Source organism: Arachis ipaensis, chromosome B3, assembly GCF_059453495.1.
Source record: "Arachis ipaensis isolate K30076 ecotype BB chromosome B3, ASM5945349v1, whole genome shotgun sequence".
NCBI lineage: Eukaryota > Viridiplantae > Streptophyta > Magnoliopsida > Fabales > Fabaceae > Arachis > Arachis ipaensis.
The window spans coordinates 135,691,532-135,718,332 of record NC_142438.1 but is presented as its reverse complement, the minus strand read 5'-3'; the positions used below and the strand labels follow the sequence as shown (position 1 = coordinate 135,718,332).

Genomic DNA, 26,801 nt, shown 5'->3' with positions numbered 1-26,801 from the left:
ATTAAGCAACCCGTTTGGCCCATTGGTTCCTTTGGCTTCTTTCTTTGCTTTTCCTTGGGCTTCTAATTTTTGTTTTCAGCCCACCTTCCTTGCTGTTTGCTTTACATTACATTTGGGCTATAAAATTTAATTTTGGCCTGCAACAATTTTATAAATAATTAGTATATGTAATTAAAATTAATCAACACTAATTATTTATTTTGCCCAAAAATAATGTTTGTCATCACTAATTAATTTAGTTAATTTCTTAACTCAACAATCTCTCCCTTGATGACAAACATGATTTAAGCAAAAATCAAAAGGAACTGAGTTTGAGTAAGGTTTAGAAACTCCCTTTGATTTTTGTCATTTGCTTTTGTGTTGCTCCCCCTTTCCTTTTCAAGATTAGCTCCCCCTGGATTTATGCTTTCCTTTTGTTCATGTTTTACATTGTACTTAAAGAGAGCACAATAAAGAGATACTCACATTTATTTTGTCTAAGGGATTTCCAACAAACAATACCACATAATTAGCCCAACATCAAGCTAATATCAGTAGCACAAAAACTTAATAAGTGAAAGCAATTTTTAATGTAGCAATCAGACAAAAAATCATAGGACACATATGACACATTTACCGTCTAGCATCCTATTGCTATTACTCCCCTTTTTGTCATCAAGGGCGGATAATATGCAAGATCAACAAAAACAGCACCTTATAACCTGCAGAAGAGAGTTAGTGCACAGTCCTAATGAATTAACAAAGGTGCAATGTTATCCAAAGTTATTACAGTCATCCAAGAGAACAAAACAGTTCAACAGTAGCAAAAGAAATAGAATTCATCAGACAAAATGAGCAGACAACAGCAGCTTCATGAAACAATTCTTAGGCATCCGAACCATTTTCCTCCAAATCAACTTCCTCTTCAACATCAGTGGCAATGTCTTCATCATTTTATAGGTTATCAATGAAGGTCATGAGCACAGCCACCCTGTCCCTTGATTTTCTCAGAAAGTTCTCATGCTTGCTAGCTAGCTTCCTTTGTTCCTTGCTCATGGCAATCATGTGATTTGATTGGGAAACAAATTCTTGAGCGACATCCTTGACCACATTCAGCAGAGCAGATTTCTTTCCAGTGGAGATGGAAGTACCTTCGGTGGAAGGAGGAGGAGAGTCATCTGGAATGAACTCTTCATCATCATCATCTAGAACCACTCTCTCAGATCTAGTTGGTTCTTTTTGCTGTTTCACTGAACCACCCCCTTTTAGGTATGAATGTCTGTTTTCATAATCCTCATTTGACAGGTCAACACCAAAATTCTCAAATATGCAAGTTAAAAACATGCCATAAGATAGTGCTTTATCTTTTACACTTCTAACAGAATCAAACATGTATCTAGCCATCAAGTAGGCAAAAGAGATTTCTGTTTTAGTGATTAGGGCATACAAAACAAGTGTGTCAGTGTAAGAAACCCTTTGATATGAACCACTTTGAGGAATCAAGATGTGGTTGACAATACGGTGCAACTGAGCACGTTCATATCCTAGGGCTTTGTGAGTGGGTGTGATGCCATCAATTAAGGAAACATGTTCACAAATGTGAGGCAAAGCATCATGGTAAGAGATACCAACACCTTCATGCCACTTCACAGATGTATAAGCACACGGCCCAACATCAGTGTACTTCAAGGAATCACTGATAGTTTCATTATTCAAGATAATGTCTCTGCCCTTGACATAAGAATGCACACTTCCTTCATGGTAAGTCATGTTTGCATAAAATTCTTTGACTAACTGAGGATATACAGGTTTTTTGATTTTGAAAAGGTGATTCCAGTCTAAAAACTCCAAATTTTCAACAAAAAGAAAACCTTTCTTTTTCAAATCAGGTAAATCAGCAAGAAAAGATGGACATAGAGTGCGATACTGAATAACTCCCTCATAAAAATCGTGGTTCATGGCAGATTTGAAACGATGGGGGTTAAAGTCTGAGTGAGATGTCATGTAGTGTGATTTGTGAGCAAAAGGATCAATGTCTGGTTCTCTAACAGATTTGAAAGGGCGATGAGGGTTACCTCTTTGTGATCGAACAGGGACAGACCTTGACTTAGGTTTAGCTGTCTCAGGAACAGGTTCTTCAACAGCAGGACGCTTCCCCTTGGATGAGCCAGGTTTCGAAGAGCTTGGTTTGGAGGGCGTCGTCTTAGGTGGTGGCGTCGGCTTGGCAGGAGCAGGGTACCTTGGAGTGGTTTTGGTTCGCGCCATGGGAACAGAGCGAGGAGGAGAGGTAGGAGGAGAAGGAGATGGAGTAAAGGTCCGGTCTTGGGAGCGAGTGGAAGGTTTTGAGGGAAGTTTGTAAACTTTTTCACGAGGAGGCCTTTTAGCAATGGTTTTCTTCCTCATTTGGTTAGTTTCAGTCTTTTGAGGGAAGAGAAGCAGTAAAGTGAGTGGGAAGAAACCGAAGAGTGTGAGGAGAAGTTATGGAGGGAAGAGAGGGAGTGTTGGTAACCGTACCCAAAAGTGGATTTCCAAAACCATGTAACTGCATCACCATTTGAAAAGACTTGAAAAGACATGACCTCATAAAAGAAAGATTTGATTTGATTTTAAAAAAACAAGGAAATTTTTAATTTTAAATTTTTGAAATCCTTAAAATTAAAATAAATCAAACTGAAAATCTTTTTGGACAAAAATATTAAAAGAACCCTTAAACAAAATTAAACACACAGGCCAAAAAAAATTTTAGCAAAGAATTGTAACATTTATATTTGGGCCTTGAGGTGATATGGATTTAATGAAACACATTTGGACCATTCTTGATCTGAATTTTGAAATTGGCCCAGATTGAGTTTCACTTGAAACAAGCCCAAAACACGCTGACTTGAGGGAAACGTTCATCACCTGTCCAGAATTGTCTCATGCCTGTTTATGAGACAAAAGGCTCCAGCAAATACATCAGCATTTTTCAAACAAAGAATCATAACTTAGAATTCCTAGACTATCCCTAAGCATGCAGAATCTATCCTCAGCTAATGGTTTTGTAAAAATATCTGCTAATTGCTCCTCTGATTTAACAAATTGAATGCAAATATCCCCCTTTTGGACATGTTCTCTTATTGAGTGAAATTTTACTTCAATATGCTTAGTTCTAGAGTGCAAAACTGGATTTTTAGAAATATTAATGGCACTCATATTATCACACATCAAGGGAATATTTTCAGCATTTAATTTGTAATCAGTAAGCTGTGTTTTTAACCATAAAAGCTGAGAACAACAAGAAGAAGCAGCTATATACTCAGGCTCTGCAGTGGAAAGGGCCACTGTTGGTTGCTTCTTACTTGACCATACATTTAAGGACTTCCCAAGGAAGCAACATAAACCAGAAGTGCTCCTTCTATCAACTCTATCACCAGCAAAATCTGCATCACAATAACCAACTGCAGAAAAATCATCAATCTTAGGATACCATAGACCAAAATTGGATGTGCCATGAACATATCTAATGATCCTTTTAACTGCAGAAAGATGTGACTCTTTAGGTTTGGATTGGAACCTAGAACACAATCCAACACTTTGCACAATATCGGGTCTAGAGGAAGTTAAGTACATAAGAGAACCAATCATTCCTCTATACCTAGTCTCATCAACATCTTTCTCAGTTTCTCCCTTATCTAATTTAGAACTAGGATGCATGGGAGTTCCCATGGGTTTGGCATTTTCCATACCAAATTTCTTAACTAATTCCTTGGCATACTTTTCTTGGTGGATGAAATACCTTTTTCAGTTTGTTTAATTTGCAGCCCAAGGAAGAAATTAAGTTCACCCATCATACTCATGTCAAATTCACTTGTCATGAGTTTTCCAAATTCAGAACAAAGGGATTCATTGGCTGATCCAAAAATAATGTCATCAACATATATTTGGACTAGAATAAAAGAATCATTAGAGTTCTTGATAAATAGAGTTGTGTCAGTGGTGTCTCTTTGAAAATTATTTTTCAAAAGAAAAGAGCTAAGTCTCTCATACCAAGCTCTAGGAGCTTGTCTTAAACCATAGAGAGCTTTAGATAATTTGAAAACATGATCAAAATGCTCTTTATTTTCAAAACCAGGAGGCTGCTCCACATACATTTCTCTATCTATCACTCCATTCAAAAATGCACATTTCACATCCATTTGATATAATTTAAAACCACAATGTGCAGCATAAGCTAAGAGAAGTCTTATGGCTTCCATTCGGGCAACAGGGGCAAAGGATTCATCAAAGTCTATTCCTTCTTCTTGGTCATATCCTTGTGCCACTAGCCTTGCCTTGTTTCTTGCAATGCTACCATCTTCTCCTAACTTGTTCCGAAATATCCACTTGGTGCCGGTCACTTTAATTTCTTTCCACTTGGTCTTGGAACCAAAGTCCACACTTGGTTCTTTTCAAACTCAAGAAGCTCATCCTCCATAGCTTTAACCCAAGAGGGGTCACTAAGGGTCTCTTTGACGTTTTGTGGCTCTATTTGTGAAATAAGGGCAATATTAGATCCTTCATTTGCCTTTCTAGTGGAAGACCGAGTTTGCACTCCATGAGAGACATCCCCAATGACAAATTCCTCAGGATAATTCTTCAAGAATCTCCATTCATGAGGTCTGGTGGATTTGGAGGCAGATTCAGATACCAAGGGATTCTGGGTGCTGCTGGCTTCAGGATTTCCTTCAGATTCATGAGACAAAATGGAATTGTCTCTTGAATTTTCAGCAGTTGCAGTTTCTGGTTCAGTTTGACCAAAATTTCCTTTTTCATTATTTTGAGTGGTTTCATCTTCTTTTTGAGCTTGATTTCCTGCATCACAATCTTCCAAAATGCTTTGTACCAAGTTAGTATCACAGAATGTAACATGTATGGACTCTTCAATAATTCTAGCATCTTGATGATAAACCCTATATGCTTTACTAGTTGTGGAATATCCTACAAACAAACATTCATAAGCCTTTGGATCAAATTTTCCTAAATTTTCTTTGTTATTTAAAACAAAACATTTGCATCCAAAGATGTGCAAGTAATCTAAGTTTGGTGGGTATCCTTTCCAAAGTTCATAAGGGGTTTTCTTCAAAAGTTTTCTTATGATTGTTCTATTCAAAATGTGGCAAGCCGTGTTAACCGCTTCAGCCCAAAGGAATTTTGGAACATTACTTTCACAAAGCATAGCTCTTTTCATCTCTTATATGCTTCTATTTCTTCTTTCCACAACACCATTTTGTTGTGGTGTTCTTGGACAAGAGAAGTTGTGAGATATTACAAATTCCTCACAAAAGGATTCAAACAAATTATTTTCAAATTCAGTTCTATGATCGCTTCTTATAGAAGAGATTTTCAAATCCTTTTCATTTTGAATTTTCTTGCAAAAAGGTTCAAAGGCCGAAAAGGCTTCATTTTTGTGTGCAAGAAATAAAACCCAACCAAACCTAGTATAGTCATCCACAATCACTAAACCATAATGTTTACCACCTAGGCTTTGAGTTCTTGTTGGACCAAATAAATCAATGTGTAGCAACTCAAGTGGTCTTTTAGTAGAGATGTCTTCCTTTGGTTTAAAAGAACTTTTTGTTTGTTTTCCCATTTGGCAAGCATCACAAGTGATGTCTTTGTCAAACTTTATCAAAGGAAGACCTCTTACTAATTCTTTCTTTACAAGTTTGTTTATTTGAAACATACTTGCATGGCCCAATCTCTTGTGCCATAACCACTTTTCAGATTCTTTAGAGTGAAGACAAGCTACATTTTGATCCTTTAGTTCATCAAGAGTAAGTCCATACATATTATTGAAACGCTTGGCAACAAACATCACTTCATTTGTCTTTTCATTAACAACACAACATTCAAGCCTTTTGAAAACAACTAAATATCCTAAATCACACAGCTGACTTATACTCAAAAGACTGTGCTTTAAACCACATACCAAAAGTACATCATCAATGAAAGTAGATTGCTCATTATCTACTTTTCCAACAGCAATGATTTTACCTTTACCATCATCTCCAAAGGTCACAAAACCTCCATCATACTTATTTAGTTTGATGAAGTAGGTTGACCTTCCAGTCATGTGCCTTGAACATCCACTATCCATGTACCACATGTCCTTTTTGTTCTTGGATGCTAGGCAAATCTGCATGATGAGTTTCAAGTAGCCTTAGGTATCCAAATTAATTTGGATCCTTTGAAGTTAATCCATCTTGGTTGCCCAAGTGCATTGAAATCACAAACAACATTGTAGACTTTGTTTCCTACAACTCTCTTTTCAATGAAGCATTGTGCATATGAGTGACCAAATTTCTTGCAATTAACACAATGATTTTCTGGTGTGTGTTGCTGAAACTGATGTGAGTTATATTGCTTGAAATGATTAAAGTTTTGAAATTTTCTGGTTTTTGGAGGAGATGCATTTCTTTTGATAAACTGATTTTTATTAAAGTTATTCCTCTTTGCAAAAGCATTTTCACTAGAATTTTTTTGAACATTTTTACCTTTCGAAAATGAGGTTTTGTTGTAAAAAGGTGGTTTCTTGAAAGCAGCCTCATTTTTCGAAATGTAACCCAAACCTGGCCGGTTTGAACTCGGACCAGTTTTTGGTGAAGGCTCAGCTTCATTTGTGTATTCTTCATCAGATTTTTCTTCACATGTTGAAACATATCCGATACCTGATTTGTTTGGTATGGATTTGGTATTTGATGAAGAGGCCACAAATTTTATAGAGGAAGTGTTAGAAACTATATCTTCCTTGGCTATGTAGCCTAAACCAGATTTTTCAAACAATGGCCTTTGACTTGCAAGTAATTTATCCAAGTTGCTAGAACCTTGAGCAAATTTTGCTAAGTCACCATTCAGCCTTTTGATTATATCATTTAATCTTTCATTTTCAGCAATTAACTCATGAGAAGGATCCACAATGTGCTTTCCTTTTAATTTTTCAAGTTCAGATTTTAGAAATCTGTTTTCTTCAATAATGTCCAAGGCACATTCAGTTTCCTTCACTTTTTCTTTTAAAAAATCATTTTCAGCTCTTAACACATCTCTTTCAGATCTACATTCATTGTATTTGTCAAACAGTTTTAATGTGTTTAAAGTGAGATCATCAATAATAGCATGCAAGTCCTCAATGGTCAAATCATAATAGTTTACCTCATCAAGATTGTTGTTTCCAGCCATGAAGCAGTCTTTGTCATCTCCTTCAGATTCTTCTTCTTCATTTGAGTCATTTTCAAGATCCTCCCAAGCTGCCATGAGTACTCTCTTTCTTTTCTTCTTGCCTTTGTCCTCCTTCTTGAGCTTTGGACAGTTTAACTTGAAATGTCCAGCCTCCTTGCAGTGATGGCACGTCACCTTGCTCAAGTCGATTTTGTGCTCCTTTGAACTTGAACCCTTATATTTGCCCTTGTTCTTCATCATCCTTCTAAATCTCCTAGCAAAAAACAAAAGTTCGTCATCTGAAATACCATCACTAGACTCACTCTCTTTCGGTTCTATTTGTGACTTGAGGGCTATTCCCTTTTTCTTTGAGTCTGTGTTTGTGTGTGTGGCTTTATAGGCAAGGAGTTTTCCTCTCAGCTCATCATAGGTTATGGGACTTATGTTGTTACTCTCGGTTAGGACAGTGGCAGTGTTTTCCCATTCTTTTGTGAGGCTTCTAAGGAGTTTTCTCACCAAGGTTTGTTCTGCATAGTTTGTACCCATAGCATCAAGGTTGTTGATTATGATTGAGAATCTCTCAAACGCTTCATCAATGCTTTCTCCATCCTTCATGCTAAACATCTCGTACTCTTTTCGCAGCATATCAATCCTTGTTTCTTTTACTTGTTTGGTGCCTTCGTGTGTAACCTGGAGTTTTTCCCAGATTTCTTTAGCTGTCTTGCATCTAGACACCTTCCGGTACTCTTCAAAGCTGATAGCACAGTGAAGAAGGTTGATTGCTTTAGCATTTAGCTCTATCTTCTTCTTGACATCTTCATTCCATTCAGCTTCTTCTTTTGGAGTCACCACTCCATCAACACTTGTTTTTGTTGGGATCTTTGGACCGCTCACAACGATCTTCCATATGTTGTAGTCAATGGATTGGATGAAGATCCTTATCCTTTCTTTCCAGTAGGAATAGTTCTTCCCGTTGAAGAAAGGTGGCCGGTTGTTTGACTAGCCTTCAGTGAGGGTGTAGGCAACTGTGGTTGTGCCCAGGTTGTTCGCCATTGGATCTTTGCTCCAAGCGGTTAAGCTTGATTCTTGAGACCTTAGCTCTGATACCAATTGAAGGTTGTGGTAGGCTTAGAGAATGGGGGTTGAATCTATGCCTTCTTTTTAAGTTGCTGTTATTACCCTTTTAAAATGAACTTTCAATTCAGGTTCTGTTTGAACTCAGCAGCGGAAATTTATGAGACAATTTATTTTTGTCTCATGAATATCAGAAAATAGAACTCAGCAGAGAAGAGAAAAGCTAACACCAGCATGTATCCTGGTTTGGTTGCCTTGTGCTATGCAACCTACATCCAGTCTCCTCCACAACTATGGAAGAATTTCACTATAGTTAACAGTATTACATACACCAATTTCACAGGATTGACCCAATCCTTTCACACTCAAGTTCTAACCTAACTTGACATTGGCTATGCTAATACCTAACTATTTCTCTTAGTGCTAACCCAACTAAGAAATGGATACCTCACAGGTACAAGATACAAGACACAGACTTACCTAAAGAAATCTGAAAATAATTCTAGGCTTTTCTCTCAAGTGTTTCACTCAGCCTTTTTCCACTCATGTCTTTTACTTGAGCTTTCTCATAATGCTTTTTCTCACAAGAAATTACAGAAAGATAAACATAGAAAAGTACATTACAATCTGTAAAACATGAAGGAGATTGACTTCATCATCAGCCTCTTTGCTATGTGCAAAACCATATTCGCAAACCTTAGATGCAGTTCTTCAGTATTGGCCGAATGCTTCTTTGAAAGAAAGCATTATCCAAGTAGAGGAACTTCCTAATAGAACACTGTTCTCACACTCTGGTTTTCTCTCCTTGGTTTCTGAGTGAACAGCAAACCTCTTTTTATCTCCTTGCATGTTGCTTGGTTCTTCTTCCAAGGTCAACACCTTGAGCCTTGAGCTTCACCAACCCACTGTCTCACTTTTTTCCATTAATCCTCATAATGGAAACTTTGCTTCTGACTTCCTCATCTTGGCTGAAAGCCATAAAACAGCAACCATAGAAATCTTCCAATGGTCAACTTGATCTGAGCCCTTAAAAACTAACTTGGTCCCCAAGTCTTGTTTAATACTGTAGATATACAGCAGAGAGAAATAGAAATTCTCTTTTCCATATAGCTCAAAATGGAGATACAGAGAGTTGAAGATGAAGAGAAGAAAGTGTGTTGCATGTATGAGAAAATGGGTTACCTTTAACCTAAGCTTGATTTGGTTTGAAATGGTTGATTAGACTTCTGAGTTTCAAGCTTGGACTTTCTCTTTCTTTCTTCTTTCATGACTAGCTTAGGAACTAAGCACTTTTCCTTGCTTCTGTGATTTGACTGAGACAGAGAAGTGTACGTTGCTTTGGTAAAAGCAAGTGAGAGGGAATGAAGGCTTCAATCTTGTATGAGAAGCTTTGTGGGATGGACACGGGCTTGGATCAGTTTTCCATTAAGCAACCCGTTTGGCCCATTGATTCCTTTGGCTTCTTTCTTTGCTTTTCCTTGGGCTTCTAATTTTTGTTTTCAGCCCACCTTCCTTGCTGTTTGCTTTACATTACATTTGGGCTATAAAATTTAATTTTGGCCTGCAACAATTTTATAAATAATTAGTAATATGCAATTAAAATTAATCAACACTAATTATTTATTTTACCCAAAAATAATGTTTGTCATCACTAATTAATTTAGTTAATTTCTTAACTCAACAAGACTTGTTATATATACAAATTTTTTTTTTTGCATATAAGTCTATACAAGTCAGTTTAAATTTAACAAAAATAACTTTTAATTTAAAAAGCGTATAAATACGTGCTTCCTCAACTTTGAATAGAGAAATAGTTTTTTCTCAACGTTTGTATTCCACGTTCTTCCTCCTACTCCTTCTCCTTCTTCTTCTTCTTTGCGTTTTCATCTTCATCGTGGTTCTTTTTATTGTTATTATTGTTGCTGCATTTTTTTCCACCTCCTCTTTCTATTAATTTTGCAACATTATATATTTTTTTCTTCTTTGTTTGATTTTTTCTCTCAAGAAGAATTATAAGAAAATGAAATAAGAAAATGAGGAAGAAGAAGCAGTAGAAGATGAGGAGGAAGAGGAAGAGTTTTGAATTATGCAAAACTTATCAGAATAAAAATACACCCAAATATCTTCGTATTATACCCAAATTTGCTGCAAATACAGAAAAATATTTCTTCTACTGCTGCATTTTCTTATTCTTCTTCTTCTTTTTCTTATTTTTTTTCTTTTAATTAAATGAATGTAAGTCCATCCTCTTCCAAGTAATTTGTAACATTATGTGTTTCTTCTTCTTCTTTGTTTAATTTTTTGTTTTTATTCTTATTAAGAGAGTAAAACAAGAAAAAACTTGAGAAAGTAAAACAAAAAAGAAAAGATGAATAATAAAAAAAACAAGAAGATGGTGATGATAATAGAAAAAAAAAAGAAATGATAGAAGATGAAGAGAAAGAAGAGGAAGAATTTTAAATTATGCATAACTTATCAGATGAACACAAGCAATCAGTCAAAACAGATGAACACTAAAGAAGAATAGCCCTTATTTATAGTTGAATTACTTAGCGAGTAAAGCTTATCCAACTGATTAATTATCTTTGTAGTTGAATTACTTTGCGGATGAAGCTTATCCAAGTGATTACATATCTATCTTCGTATATCCAGTTATCATCAAATCTTTTTTAAATCATATATTTTGATTTTTGAATTTTGAATTTTAAATAATCTATTTTCATCTTCTATTTATCTATTTATATATAATTATAATTATAATTCTTTTGTTGCTTGAGGAATTGTGATTGTGTGCACTTGTTTAATTTTGATAAACACACGTAGGATTATAAAAATAAAATAAAGTCAATCAATAAACTTTAATTTTATTAGAATATATTAGGATCAATTATTTTTTATTATAATTATTTAACATATTTAAATATTTATTATAGGATATTATATCTTTATTATTTCAATTTTTTAATATTTATAAATATTTTTTTATATTGTATTATTCTACACAACTTAAATAGACACAAACTTTTTTTTTTTTTTTACTGTTTCTCTTACTTTCTAACAAATTTGATAAAAAGAGATATAAAATAAAATAGGATGTATAATGATGTTAAAACAACTTTTCTTTATCCATTAAATTTTTTTTATTCAGTTTAATTTGATTTTGAAAATAAAAAAACATTAATAAACTCAACTATATATATTCTAATTAAAAAAAGCAAATATTTTTATTTTTGGAAGACAAAAGATTGAAAATAAAAAACATTAATTATTTTAATTTAACCTCTTATTAAAAACATTAGATAATAAGATTTTGTCTTATATTTATAAAAGTAGTCAACATAAAAAATCAAATAGGCTTATCAAATTTATATACATTTGTTTATTTTATTAGAAAATTTTCGAAAAAGAATCGAATCAAACTGATATTGATTTTATTTAAAATATATAGTTGGGTTTTTATTTAAATTAAAGTCAGATAATTAAATCGAATCACAAACACCGCCAATGTAAACTGAGTTTAATTTAATAAATTTGATCTCGTAACAACAAATTTAATGGATAAAAAGAAAAATTGTTTTAAACTTATTATACATCCTACTTTATTTTATATATCTTTTTGTCAGATTAAAATTTATTGGTTGACTTTATTTTATTTTCGTAGTTATATTATATTTATTTATTTATTATATTTTCAAAATATAAATCCAACAAAAATATATAGTTAAAGTCGACTAAATATTCATATGGTCGTCAATATAAGATTGTCATAAAAAAATGTTGATTATTGTTCCGGAGTTTACCTAGAACCAGATGATTGGGCTCGAATGGAAGGCCCAAACGTTGAAAGAAGGTGGCCTCCGACTTATCCTATATCAGTGAGTCACCGTTCGAGTTGTGTGTTTGGAAAGGTGGGGGTGGTACCTGCAAGACACTCCAATGCCTAAGTCAGCAAACGGTTAAGCAGGTTTATGTGTATTGGAATCTAGATGTACCTGAGTGTGTCAGGGTATTTATAGGAGACGGGCCAATAACCACCGCTGAAGTAGTTCCACTTCTGATGGTGGATAACCGTCCATTTATTTTAGGGTTGTTGGGATCTCCCTTCTAGAAGTGGGAGAGAGATTTACGGAGGCAGTTATTCACTTAGATAAGTGTTAAGTGCCTGCTTACGTCGAACCGGACCTCTTGAAGGAGGTCGGATAAATGGTGAAGGCCAATCTGCTGGAATGAGCCTTTTAACTTGATTTGGGCCTGGCTTATGGTTTGGGTCAGGGTATGAACAGTGTCCCTATTCGAGGTCGAACTTTATGAAGTCGGATTCGAGCAATTACATGACCAAGTCGAAGTGCTGAGCAGTTTAGTAGTTTTAAGGTCTGAAGCCAAGGAGGTCGTTCGACTCAACATGATTTGGATAATGTAACATTTTCGTAACGTTACTCCATAATCATTTGCGCACTTTTTCCGTGTGGTATCACTTTATTATAGTGTAGTTGTTACTTTCCTAAGCATTGTCGTTTGGTGACCTGATATTACAAGTCGCTTTCACATTCTGTATGACTTGCTCTCTTTATACGACTTGTTTTTTACCAAGTCTTTTTTTCTAGAACTGATTTGTATAACTCATTCTTTCCGAGTTATTTAAGGCTTGTAAACTCTATATGACTGATTTTAGCACATCTTGCTTAACCAGAGAATATTTGGTGTCATAATTTCGTATAACTCGTTGAGTTCGAGTTGTTTTGCATGACTTGTTTTACTGCAAATCACCTTCCCGAAATTTATAACAAGTCATGCAAAACAACTCGAACTCAACGAGTTATACGAAATTATGACACCAAATATTCTCTGGTTAAGCAAGATGTGCTAAAATCAGTCATACAGAGTTTACAAGCCTTAAATAACTCGGAAAGAATGAGTTATACAAATCACTTCTAGAAAAAAAGACTTGGTCAAAAACAAGTCGTATAAAGAGAGCAAGTCATACAGAATGTGAAAGTGACTTGTAATATCAGGTCACCAAACGACAATGCTTAGGAAAGTAACAACTACACTACAACAAAGTGATACCACACGGAAAAAGTGCGCAAATGATTACGGAGTAACGTTACGAAAATGTTACATTATCCAAATCATGTTGAGTCGACCGACCTCCTTGGCTTCAGACCTTAAAACTACTAAACTGCTCAGCACTTCGACTTGGTCATCTAATTGCTCGAGTCCGACTTCATAAAGTTTGACCTCGAATAGGGACACTGTTCATACCCTGGCCCAAACCATAAGCCAGGCCCAAATTAAGTTAAAAGGTTCATTCCATCAAATTGGCCTTCACCATTTATCCGACCTCCTTCAAGAGGTCCGGTTCGACGTAAGCAGGCACTTAACACTTATCTAAGTGAATATCTGCCTCCGTAAATCTCTCTCCCACTTATAGAAGGGAGATCCCAACAACCCTAAGATAAATAGACGGTTATCCACCATCAGAAGTGGAACTACTTCAGCAGTGGTTATTGGCCCGTCTCCTATAAATACCCTGACACACTCAGGTACATCTAGGTTCCAATACACTTAAACCTGCTTAACCCTTTGCTGACTTAGGCATTGGAGTGTCTTGCAGGTACCACCCCCACCTTTCCAAACACACAACTCGAACGGTGACTCGCTGACGTAGGATAAGTCGGAGGCCACCTTCTTTCAACGTTTGAGCCTTCCATTCGAGTCCAATCATCTGGTTCTAGGTAAACCCCGGAACAATAATCAACATTCTTTTTTATGACAATCTTATATTGACGACCATATGAATATTTAGTCGACTTTAACTATATATTTTTGTTGGATTTATATTTTGAAAATATAATAAATAATAAATATAATATAACTACGAAAATAAAATAAAATCAACCAATAAACTTTAATTTGACAAAAAGATATATAAAATAAAGTAGGATGTATAATAAGTTTAAAACAATTTTTCTTTTTATCCATTAAATTTTTTGTTACGAGATCAAATTTATTAAATTAAACTCAGTTTACATTGGCGGTGTTTGTGATTCGATTTAATTATCTGACTTTAATTTAAATAAAAACTCAGTTATATATTTTAAATAAAATCAATATCAGTTTGATTCGATTTTTTTTTTGAAAATTTTCTAATAAAATAAACAAATGTATATAAATTTGATAAGCCTATTTGATTTTTTATGTTGACTTTTATAAATATAAGACAAAATCTTATTATCTAATGTTTTTAATAAGAGGTTAAATTAAAATAATTAATGTTTTTTATTTTCAATCTTTTGTCTTCCAAAAATAAAAATATTTACTTTTTGTAATTAGAATATATATAGTTGAGTTTATTAATGTTTTTTTATTTTCAAAATCAAATTAAACTGAATAAAAAAAAATTTAATGGATAAAGAAAAGTTGTTTTAACATCATTATACATCCTATTTTATTTTATATCTCTTTTTATCAAATTTGTTAGAAAGTAAGAGAAACAGTAAAAAAAAGTTTGTGTCTATTTAAGTTGTGTAGAATAATACAATATAAAAAAATATTTATAAATATTTAAATATGTTAAATAATTATAATAAAAACTAATTGATCCTAATATATTCTAATAAAATTAAAGTTTATTGATTGACTTTATTTTATTTTTATAATCCTACGGGTGTTTATCAAAATTAAACAAGTGCACACAATCACAATTCTTCAAGCAACAAAAGAATTACAATTATAATTATATATAAATAGATAAATAGAAGATGAAAATAGATTATTTAAAATTCAAAATTCAAAAATCAAAATATATGATTTAAAAAAGATTCGATTATAACTGGATATACGAAGATAGATATGTAATCACTTGGATAAGTTTCATCCGCAAAGTAATTCAGCTACAGAGATAATTAATCAGCTGGATAAGTTTTACTCGCTAAGTAATTCAACTATAAATAAGGGCTATTCTTCTTTAGTGTTCATCTGTTTTGACTGATTGCTTGTGTTCATCTGATAAGTTATGCATAATTTAAAACTTTTCCTCTTCTTTCTCTTCATCTTCTACCATTTCTTTTTTTTTCTATTATCACCATCTTTTTTTTTTTATTATTATTCATCTTTTCTTTTTTGTTCTCAAGTTTTTTTTTGTTTTACTCTCTTAATAAGAATAAAAACAAAAAATTAAACAAAGAAGAAGAAACACATAATGTTACAAAATTACTTGGAAGAGGATGAACTTACATTTATTTAACTAAAAGAAAAAAATAAGAAAAAGAAGAAGAAGAAAAAAATGCAGCATTAGAAGAAATATTTTTCTGTATTTGCAACAAATTTGGGTATAACGCGAAGATATTTGGGTGTATTTTTATTCTGATAAGTTTTGCATAATTCAAAACTCTTCCTCTTCCTCCTTCTCATCTTCTACTGCTTCTTCTTCATCATCTTCTTATTTCGTTTTCTTATAATTCTTCTTGAGAGAAAAAATCAAACAAAGAAAAAAAATACATAATGTTGCAAAATTAATAGAAAGAGGAGGTGAAAAAAAATGCAGCAACAATAACAATAATAAAAAGAACCACGATGAAGATAAAAACGCAAACAAGAAGAAGGAGAAGGAGTAGGAGGAAGAACGTAGAATACAAACGTTGAGAAAAAACTATTTCTCTATTCAAAGTTGAGGAAGCGCGTGTTTATACGCTTTTTAAATTAAAAGTTATTTTTGTTAAATTTAAACTGACTTGTATAGACTTATATGCAAAAAAAAAAATTGTATATATAACAAGTCTCATAATACATATGACTTATTCATACTGTGAATAATAAAGTGTTAATAATGTAACCATGAATTGATTTGAGGGCGCTTATTATATGTGACACGTAGGTTGATATAGAAAACTTAGGAAGCGTGATTTGTTAATTTAGCATATATAAAGCGCATGCAGGCATGCATCAAATCTTCCATATTGAATTTTTCTTTGACTATATATTTAATTACTTATTTAAATATAAATTTACTCGCCAAAGTATAACTATCCCTTCGAGTCTTCAACTTTTTACCATTCAACTATGAAATTTTAAGTTTTTATCCGCTTTGATATTAATTCTTCGGTAACAATAAAGAGACAAAAAAAAATCAGTCTAAATAGTTTAACTTTATTTTATTTAATATTTATTTATTATAAAATATATTAAATAAAATAAAAAATAATAAATTTTGATAATTTTTAATTAAAAATTTTTATTTTCCAAAACTTTTCGTTAACATAAACTAACATCATGCTTGTTTATTAAATGGAGGAGCGCAAATTGTAAGGTTCCACATCGGTTGGGGAGGGGAACGAAGCATGCCTTATAAGGGTGTGGATACCTCTCTCTAACATGATGCGTTTTGACGAGTGAGTGTGGGGGGTTTCGGCTATCATCCCTATCGTCAAAGGCAAAACTGTGAGGCCTTGTGTGCCAAAGCGAACAATATCGTACTAGCGGGTGGTTTGGGCTGTTACAGATGGTATCAAAGCCAGAGCCTGGATCGATGTGCCAACGAGGGCGCTGGGCTTGGTTGGGAAGGGGAACGAAGCATGCCTTATAGGTGTGGATACCTCTCCCTAGCATGACGCGTTTTGACGAGTGAGTGTGGTGCGCGGGAGGACGCTTTGGCTACCATCCCTATCACCGAAGGTAAAATCGTGAGGCCTTGTGTGCCAAAGCGAACAATATCATGCTAGCGGGTGATCTGAGCTGTTACAGATGGTATCAGAGCTAGAGACCGGATCGATGTGCCAACGAGGGCGATGGGTTCCCTTAGGGGGTGGATTGTAAGGTCCCACATTAGTTGGGAAGAGGAACGAAGCATGTCTTATAAGGGTGTGGATACCTCTCCCTAACATGACGCGTTTTGACGAGTGAGTGTGGGGAGCTTCAGCTATCATTCCTATCGTCAAAGGCAAAACCGTGAGGCCTTGTGTACCAAAGCGGACAATATCGTGTTAGCAGGTAGCCTGGGCTGTTACACAAATAATTTGGTTAGAGAATTTTTGTTAAAAATCTCTTTCATAGTTGTAGTGAAAGTTGAACTAAAAATAAAATATAGTATGTGATCAAAATTGAAATTCATTATTTGAAATTCTCTAAAATCACTACAAGAAAACATGTCTTTTGCTACGTTTTTGAAGTGTGGCGAAAAGTCAAAAAAGCGTAGCGATAACTTTTCGCCACATTTTTTGAGTTACCGGTATGCTTTTGAAAGGGTCACAACTGCAAGGGTGCCGGTTGCTTTAGCACCACGCTTTTGGTGAACTTTCACCACGCTTTATTTTTTGCCACGCTTTTAAAGATTGCCATGCTTTAAAAGCATGCCAATAGAAAGACATATGGCTACACTTTTTAAACATGCCAATGTAGAGAGATACAACTATACTTTTAAAACGTGCCAATAGCAAGACACACGGCTACGCTTTTAAAGCGTGGCAAAAAATTTGTTCAATAACCTATAGTTTTTTTTAATCTTTTTTAATCTTTGTAATAAAACCTTACAAAATTAATAGATAATTTTAAAATTTAGACAATGACCAATAATTTTAAATCCACTAATTCAACATACATAACTTGTCACAAAAAAATGTTTAATCACGTAACAGTATAACAAAATATCAAAAATCAAAGTGATAACAACTTCGCAATGTATTCCTAATACATGAATTACAACTCCAATAACTTTGCCATCCTATCTAACAATAATTTTGATCAACCTCCTCACATATGTGCACCCAATTCACCAAACTAATCATCATCCTCCACTATGTGCTAAGAGACGTACAGCATCCAGCTTCTTCAGGATTTCAATGGTATTTAGCAACAACTGAGAAGCTTTTATGGCTCTAGTAGTTTCCATAATAGCTTCTTCTTCAGGATTTTCGGGCTTCCCCATTGCTTTAGCTTTCTTGATGATGTTTTATGGCTCTAGTAGTTTCCACAGTAGCTTCTTCTTCAGGATTTTTGGGCTTTCCCATTGCTTCAGCTTTATTAATGACCTCATTATCATAGGTGTATGCCTCAGCATCAACCACCATAACCTGTTAAATACTAGCAGTGATAACCAAAAATTAACATGGTATTTGAATGCACTGCTCTTCATCATCATCAATAGAAAGTAGATAGAGCATGTCCTCATTCTCAAGCTATAAATAATAAAAATTAATAATAAATAAATGGATAAAGAAATTAAACTTTTAGTTAATTATCATATCAAAGCCAACGCCACACTCTGTCAAATTAATAATAAACACTATCAAAATTAATAATAAACACTCTGTCTTCAACAGAGAGGTAATAACCACCAGCAAGTTCAGTTTCATTGAGTTCTAGAGCTTTCTTCATGCTAGAAAAATCCTTGAAGTTGATGTAGGCAAAACTGTAAATTACACCTGGTGTCAATTTGCTAAACTCAAAGCAACACGTAACACAATCATTTTGAGCATCCAACTTGAGAAACAAAAAGGATACACAAAAAATGAAATAGCAAATCTTTCACAATAAAAATAAACAAAAAAGAAAAAGGATTTGAAGAAGAAACAAACCATTTAGGACCTCCAGACTCGAAATCTTTTAGGACTGACACCCTCGAGATCTCCCTGCAGGAACCAAAATGCTCATTTAGGCTAGCTCTTATCTGCAACCACAATTTTGGCAGTATTCAAATATGAATTGCAAAAAGAAACACATGCAAGAGAAGCAGCAGCAGACATGATAGAAATAAAATTACCTCTTCTCCAAGAGATTTATCAAAACCCCTTATGAATATAGTTTGACCAGTTTAACGCTGATCACTTTTCTGGAAGGAATTGCTGAAACTGAAACAAGTATTACAAATGATAAAGAGAAGGAAATAAGTGGAAGCAAGGCATGAAAGGGAGCGGAAAAAAAGGTGATAGAAGTAGATATGAGGCATAGGAGAGAGAGAGGAGAAGATATAATAATTACCTGCCACCAAGGATATATGAACCTCTTTCACGAGCTAAATCAAGCCTAACAGGATGATTCAACAACTCATGCTCATTCAATTCAAGAGCCTACAAGTATGAAAACCAAAAGGATTATTAATACACAACCCCAATAAATCAACAAATACATAATTTAAACATCTTTTCAAAGTAAAAAGGGATGGAGGGTAACCAAAAAATAGATTGCAGTGATGCATATCAAACAACACTATGGAGGAGAAAACAAATCAATAAAGCAATAGCAATTAGTTAACAGCATAGAAATAGCAAGGCAGTTGTTGGAAAAAAATTAGCTTCAAAATGAATGATATTACAACAATTAAATTAACTTCATATAAAAAAAACATGATAATTAGTTAACGCAGCCAATAACTTCCAACAACACAAGTACTCAAAAAGAAATTATTTAATTTTAACACTTAATATATTTGACTGGTTTTAGAAAAGTAGCTAGGAAAAGCTATGCAACCACCACAGATAACTTATTATTCTGTAGATATTTGAGGAGCAATAGCTTACACTTTGTGCTGCCTCTGGAATAGCAAACTCAACATGTCTAAAGCGTTTAAACCTCCCAGTATCGTCAACTGAAAAAGGAACATCAACTACTTCTCCACAATCTTTGAAAAACTCCTCACTGAACAACAGTAACATGACATCATAAGAAAAAAATACACTATAAACAAGGAAATATAAGATATACAATACATACAAGTCAGATCGTTGCAAACTAAATGACAGGTTTCAAACAAATAGTATCTTTGATCCACCTGTTGCAACACTAGGTGTAGAAGGGGTTTTAGACTGCAAAGCAAAGATATATTACCATCAAAGATATTAGAACATTTAAAAAGAATAAAAAAATGAGACCAGTAACATACAACTTTCTTTGCTGAGTCAGCATCAACCATCTCGACATCCTTAGCCTGTTTCACACGAGGAAAATACATTTAGTGCACAATCACAAGACAAAGCAAAACAAGCCTTCAAACAGCGATATTAAAATACAAAGCGAGATGCTTACACTTTTCTGAGGAGTTTTAGAAGGTTTTTCTTCTTCCTCATCACTGTCATCTGAACTATAACTGCCTTCTTTTGAAACTTTTACAGTCTACAGTGAATAGCAAAAGAAATTGAACACAACAAAATAATAAACAATGGTTCACATAGTATAAAATATTTAAAAAAAATAGTACATAATTCAGATATTTAAATTGAGAAATTCAAGTTGAATATAATGGAAGAGAGAACAATAGCAATTAACACTACATAATACAAGTAGGAAACTAAGGCCCAGAAATAAATGACACGAGCAATCAGATGGAGATTACAAAAGAAAAAGATAAATACTGGAAATTCTAATCTAACCAAAAACTTATAAACTAAAAAAAATCCTTGAAAATAATAAAATTATTAGTCATGCTTATTTAATTGAAATGAAACATTATACCAGGAACAAGGGCAGATAAAGCAATGAACCGTTGGCTGAGCTTCTCTCTACGCTTCCTCTCAGCAATTGCCACCAGGGAATAGAACCCCTACGAGCTGCGGTAACTCAATTCAATCACTTCTCCATCTAACTCAATTTGATCCTCCCAATTCCTAATTTATCAACCTTAATAAGAAGACAGCAACCTAGTTCATTTTTTAACAATAAAAATCAATTTAACAAACACATTCAACATAACACAGCCATAACCAACTCATGCACTTTTAAAACATTCGTATATTAAAAACTGTAATTTTTAAAATAAATCCCACTGATTTCATTAGAAGTTTAAACCTACTTGCTACTTAAAAGAACAGTGACGTTATCCAACAACAAAAAATTGCTCAGCGATATGTTCAGTAACAATTCAACTTAGCAGCAACAAATTCAGCTCATTGATCATTTTTAACAACAAATTTAAGTAGAATAGCTTTCAGTAACAAAAACTTAAATTCAAATTCTCGGAATATGATTTACAGTAAAACAAAATCAATTGAATCATTATTTCAGCAACAATCTCAACTTTCAACAACAAATTCAAGATATACTGATGACTTATAATAATGAAACTGAAAAAGAAATAACAGGGCTGAAGGAAGCTGAAACTCCCCTACCCACGGACCAACTCACGACAAAGGAAGCGTTGACAGCCTAAGCAAGAAGACGAGCTTGCGATGGTGACAGAGAGCGACAGAGCTTGCGACGAGCTTAAGTCTGAAACAGTCGCGAGAGAAGCGTGAAACCAGAGAGAGAGAGGTCGACGGCGAGACCAGCCGTGAGAGAGGTGAGCCACAGTGAGCTTGAGGGAGAGAGTGTCGAGAGAAGAGAGAAGAAACTCAAAGGAGGGTTACGGGTGCCAGAAGAGGGATTGCCGACAGAAGCATCACGCGCGCCGGCGACGTTCTTCGCGGAGTGCACAATGAAGAGAGGTTAGGGTTCTTCGATATGATGCTCTTCATCGCGATCAGGGGGTTCTTCGTGAGGCACAATGAAAAGTGGGATGGGGTGAGGCATAATGAAGACAAGGTTAGGGTTAGGAGCAATCATCACCTCGTGCGTGGAGGGCTTAGGGTTCTTTAATCTGAATGAGCTAAGGCAATTCAAAGAAGGGGAAAGCTAAAGTTTGGAAGAGTAGATGGTGTATTGCAATTGTAACTTAGTAATTTCGAAGGGAGTTCTCTAAAATTTTTTTTCTTTGGGGAACCTTTTGGCCACGCTTTTGAAGCGTGCCAAAAGAGTTGGAGGAAACGGCCACGCTTTTAAAATGACCCTATAACAAAAATTGTCGCCACGCTTTAAAAGCGTGCCTGTTTTTCTCTATGGCTACGTTTTTTGAGCGTAGCAAAAAAGCGTGGCCAAATCTCGAATCAATTGCCACTCTCATAAAAGCGTGCCATTGACCCTTTTCGCTACGCTTTTAAAGCGTAGCAAGAAAAAATGTGGCCAAATCTCTATTCAGTCGCTACCCTCATAAAAGCGTGGCCATTGACTACTTTTGGCCACGCTTTAAAAGCGTGGCCATTGACTACTTTTGGCCACGCTTTTAAAGCGTGGCCATAGACCTTTTTTCTTGTAGTGAATGTATCATAATATATAAAAATTAGTATCATGATCCCTTCTTTTTTCTACTATTATAAACTTTCTTTGGTCTCGAAAAAACACTTTTATTTTAACAAAGACAAAATTTTAGCAGAAGACAGAATTCATGATCTTATTTTTCAGTTGGTCAAAGATTATTATCATGCTCAATCTAAATATTCCCGAAGCATCCGTCCATCAAACTCAACTCGGATAGTTCATTTTCCAACGATAGAAGAATGGCTTGTGGAGGTATTCTGCGAGATTCTGATGGGAAAATTATTACTTGCTTCAGTGTTAATCTAGGTTTGTGCACTGTAACTCTCACAGAACTTTGGGACATTCTTCTAAGGTTATATTTGTTATTGTGCTTGAGCTACCTCAATGTAGTGATTCTCAGCCAGTGCTCAAAACTCAAAAGCCAATTTTCAGCCCAAGTAGCAAGCCGTTGTTTCTGCTTCATTCTTCTACGCTTAAGTTGGTTGAGATTCTCATATCAGCTGCCACAATAACTCCATCATTACTCCTAATAACCAATGTTCTGAAAATCGGTTCGAACCGATCAAACTGAATACCATTAACAAACACGATTCGGATAGAAAGTAAAACCGTCAAATTCAAAAACCGAAACTAGACTGTCGAACCGGCCGAAAACCGGTCGGTCAAACTGAAACGCAACCTAGCCGGTTTTTGAAATTTTTTCAAACGCAGCGTTTTGACTTGGCTCCAAAAAAGGAACCCTAGTCTTTCCCCTAGACACCCACAGCACAAACCCACTCTCGAGCCTCCCTTCCATCCCTCCACTCTCACCTCTCGCTCTCAGTTCCCACGTCTCCAGTCTCCACCTCAAGCTTCCGGCGCAACATCCGTTCAGCCATCGCCGTTGTTGCAAGGTCCGTGGAAGTCACTCACCGTCGCAAGTTCCTTTCAGCCAGCTTTCCTGTCAGCCGTTGAAATCGCAGCCACCGCCAGTGCCAGTTGCTTTCGCGAGTGTCTTCCCGTCGGCGCCAGCTCTATTCAACCCTTCCACCCCAGCCACTGTCTCTGTCGCCGCCAGCTCTGCATTCTTCTCTGTCTTCCACTAACCCTAGGTATAAGTCTAATTTGTTGTAATAATAATTGTTGAAGTATGATTAATTGTTGGTTCTAACTTCTAAACCTTGCTGTTATTATTTGAAGTATGATTAATTATTGGTTCTACATTCATCACTTCATTCAGCAACACCATTCGTATACAGACCGGGTCAACACCCATTTAAAGAATTATTAAATGATTAATTGTTGAAGCTGATTGCTTTAAGTATGATTAATTGTTGAAGCTAATTGCTTGAAGGCTGAAGCATGATTAATTGTTGAAAATTTTTTTACTTGAAACATGATTAAATGATTAATTGTTAAAGCATGATTAATTGTTTGGATGTTGTTTGTTGAGATTATTGGGTAGTGGATTGCTATGATATTGTAATTGGATTGTACTATTATTGCTCTGTTTGAGTCTGTTCTGAATCTGATTAGTGATTTTTTGAATGTGAAATCAATCAAAGAAATTGATTTTGTGTTGTTGTCAAAATTATTGCTAAAAATGGATTTTTTACTCTGCTGCTGCTGTTTTTAAATTTATAAGTATGTTATTTTTGAATTTTTGTTGATAAATTTGTTGGTTTCAGACTTTAGGATGATTATTTGTTGCTATGTTTTAATTTTAAACCAAATTGATGCTTTCAAAAAATTAACAAACAACAGATGTCCCATGCTATTGATTTAGAGCAAGGAAATCATGAAGATGATGCTGTTGTTGGAGGTCTTGGGATTGATGATGATGATGGTAGTGTATTTTTCTGATGCAGAAGACGGTAGTTCAAGCCACTCTCATTACTAATGTCTTTTACTCCATTTTTTAATTGCAAAATTTAGTTTTTGATACTTTTTAATGCTAAATTTGATTGATTCTGTAGATATTTAGACACCTTTTTGTTTATGATTCATGGAATTGAGAACTGGATTATTTGATACTGCTCTTTATGTATGCTTGTTCTATGTCTTGGTGCTGAGTCTCACAAATATTCTCAATTACTTACAGCAATGATTTTAGGGATGGCAACACCACCCGAACCCGCGGGTACCCACCCTGCCCCTACCCGCTCGGGGCGGGTTTTTGGGCGGGCGGGGCGGGACGGGGCCGGATTTAGGTACTACCTGTCCCGGTATATATATAATATATAATTTTAATATATAATATGTATAATATATATAAAATAATTAGTAAAATGATTGATAATATTGTATTATATTTAAAATTTTACTTTAATTTATGTTATGTATGTGATGATAGTTATATACATTTTGAAATTTAATTTTATTTATTAGATTTTAATAATTATAGGGGCGGGTAGGGGCGGGGCGGATACCTGCGGGGACGGATTAGGGTTCAACCATTTACTACCCGCAGGTAGAAGCGGGACGGGTTTATGCAGATTATTGTAAAGTGGAGCGGGATCGGGTAGAGCAAAAACCTGCCCCATTGCCACCCCTAAATGATTTCCTTCTTGAATGGGATTTTATTTTTTCAAAAGAAATCATAAAGGATTAAGGTTGTGGATTTTTTTAATTGAGTGATGAGTGTAAAATTAAAGATGATAATGACAAAAGTACTTGAAAATATATATTTTAAAAGTATTTTAAAAAATCTTTTAAATTTGTAAATTGATAAAATCGTATAGTTTTTGTTTGTTTATTTATATTTTATTTATTATTTTATTATAAAACAATTTTTTCAGTTCAACTACGGTTAAATTAGTTAAATTTATAAACCAATAAATCAGTAACTAGAGCAGTTCGATGACCGATTCAGTTTCAAAACCTTGCTAATAACCATTCCTGCTCCTCAACTTACATCTTCTTTTCTTTCTTCTTTAATTTTTCTGTCCTCCTTTTCTTTGGTAATAATATGCTACGCTTAGAGGCTACATTGCATCACTATGATAGTATAGGATTTGATTTCTTCAAAAGTTAGAAGTGTTTTTATTATTTTTATTTGGGCCTTTAGCCCATGATATCATTTTTCTTTTTTACAATTCTCATTAATCTTTTAGTTTCTCTCGTTCTAACTCAAAAAATTAGGACAAAAAAAGTTATTTTTTTATAATAGAATTTTTATTTTTCAACTAATTAACTATTTTTCTAATTGATTTTCTAGCGAAACCTATTAATCATTGTAGTTATTATTTTTATCTTTTTATAAGATTTTAAAAGCAAAAAAATATTAAAAATTAAAAATATAAATCAAATAAACTTTATATTGTTAATTTAAAATATTTTTTAATATATGAAAGTGTATAAAATTTATAAAAATTACCGGATAATTTACTAGTTCAAACATACGAACAATCCCAAAATGCAAAGTTTATACAATTTGATATATTAAGTTTTCGATTAAAAACATAGAATTTATTTATTTTTATTTTTATTTTTTTATTTTTTCTTTTAAGATCTTATACAAAAAATAAAAATGATAATTATAATAATTAATAAAATAGTATGCCTATTATCTACTATTTTTAATTAATCAATTAAATAGCATAACTATCATCGACTATTTTTAATTAATTATTGCAATTAGTATATATTCACTATTTATTTATTACTCATTTAAAATTATATATATAAAAAATCAATGATCAATTGAATTTGCATTGATAATATCATTTTTTATATGATTTTTTTGTATTATATTTTATATAAATTTGTTAAAAAAAGTGAAAAAATATTGTTATCTCTTATAAATAAATAAATTATTATTTTTTCCTTCTCAAACCAAACTTCACTTAATTTGCTGCAACTCAAAGCTATTTTAGCCGCTTGATATTTTCTGTTTGTAGCAGTTTTTTCTTCATTTTTTTTTATTATAAACCGCTATACGTATAAGAGCGATTTCTGTTCGACTGAAATGGTATATAATTAGCCAATGCGTGATTTACATAATTTAAAAAAATGCACGCATATAAAGAATGTCAATTATTATATTTACGTAATTTATCTTGAAAGTTTATTTAAATACATAAATTACCCTTGATAAACTATTTCATTCATTATTATTTAACAAAACAAGTAGAAAAAAATTAATGTTACTAATTTGCTATTATTTGCCATTCTTTTCTCCAAACATGAATATTTTGAGGGAGCATAGTGTAATTTGTAACAAGTACTTGCCAACTAATTAACCAGCACCTATACTTCAGAATTAGGAGAAAGTATGGAACCAACTACAATTAAGTTCCTATAAAATTAATAATTAAAAGTTATTAAATAATTTAATAAATTTAATAAAATTATTATCTAATAATTTTTAATTATTAATTTTACATAAAATTATTTATATCTGAATTTTTAATTTATAAGAATAAATTGATTTGAATGAAATCCAAATCATAAATTAATTGTATAATTTTTATTTTCTAAGATAAGTGTCTTAATTTTAATATATTTGAATCATAAAATAATTTGAATTTATAATT

The 26,801-nt window shown here is 33.6% G+C and overlaps 1 protein-coding gene and 1 pseudogene across 18 annotated transcripts; both read right to left on the bottom strand.

The window, feature by feature from the left end:
• Positions 1-864: 864 nt before the first annotated feature.
• Positions 865-2,382, bottom strand: LOC107633827 (uncharacterized; annotated as a pseudogene).
• Positions 2,383-17,786: 15,404 nt separating this feature from the next.
• On the bottom strand, positions 17,787-21,854 carry LOC107631244 (nucleolin 2-like). Of its 18 annotated transcripts, none has more exons than XM_088509811.1 (9): positions 21,324-21,846; positions 20,671-20,765; positions 20,245-20,331; positions 20,102-20,146; positions 19,740-19,857; positions 19,201-19,289; positions 18,983-19,070; positions 18,798-18,889; positions 17,787-18,293 (listed from the first exon to the last, which is right to left on the bottom strand). In XM_088509811.1, exons 3-7 carry the CDS (start codon positions 20,292-20,294, stop codon positions 19,034-19,036), a joined length of 339 nt encoding a protein of 112 aa, XP_088365937.1. In that variant the 5' UTR covers positions 20,295-20,331; positions 20,671-20,765; positions 21,324-21,846; the 3' UTR covers positions 17,787-18,293; positions 18,798-18,889; positions 18,983-19,033. The 18 variants fall into 18 exon arrangements, with proteins under 18 accessions (XP_088365937.1, XP_088365940.1, XP_088365939.1 ...); XM_088509814.1 differs by having other exon boundaries at positions 21,332-21,846; XM_088509813.1 differs by having other exon boundaries at positions 21,340-21,846.
• Positions 21,855-26,801: the final 4,947 nt, after the last annotated feature.

What these genes read in the sequence shown, in the direction of transcription:
- LOC107631244 (XM_088509804.1), bottom strand. Translation starts at nt 20,294, where the DNA reads ATGACAGTGATGAGGAAGAAGAAAAACCTTCTAAAACTCCTCAGAAAA. An exon ending in CTGACTCAGCAAAGAAAGTT is followed by an intron (nt 19,858 to 20,101) that starts GTATGTTACTGG and finishes ACTGTTGTTCAG; the next exon opens with TGAGGAGTTTTTCAAAGATT. An exon ending in TCATATATCCTTGGTGGCAG is followed by an intron (nt 19,071 to 19,200) that starts GTAATTATTATA and finishes TACTTGTTTCAG; the next exon opens with TTTCAGCAATTCCTTCCAGA.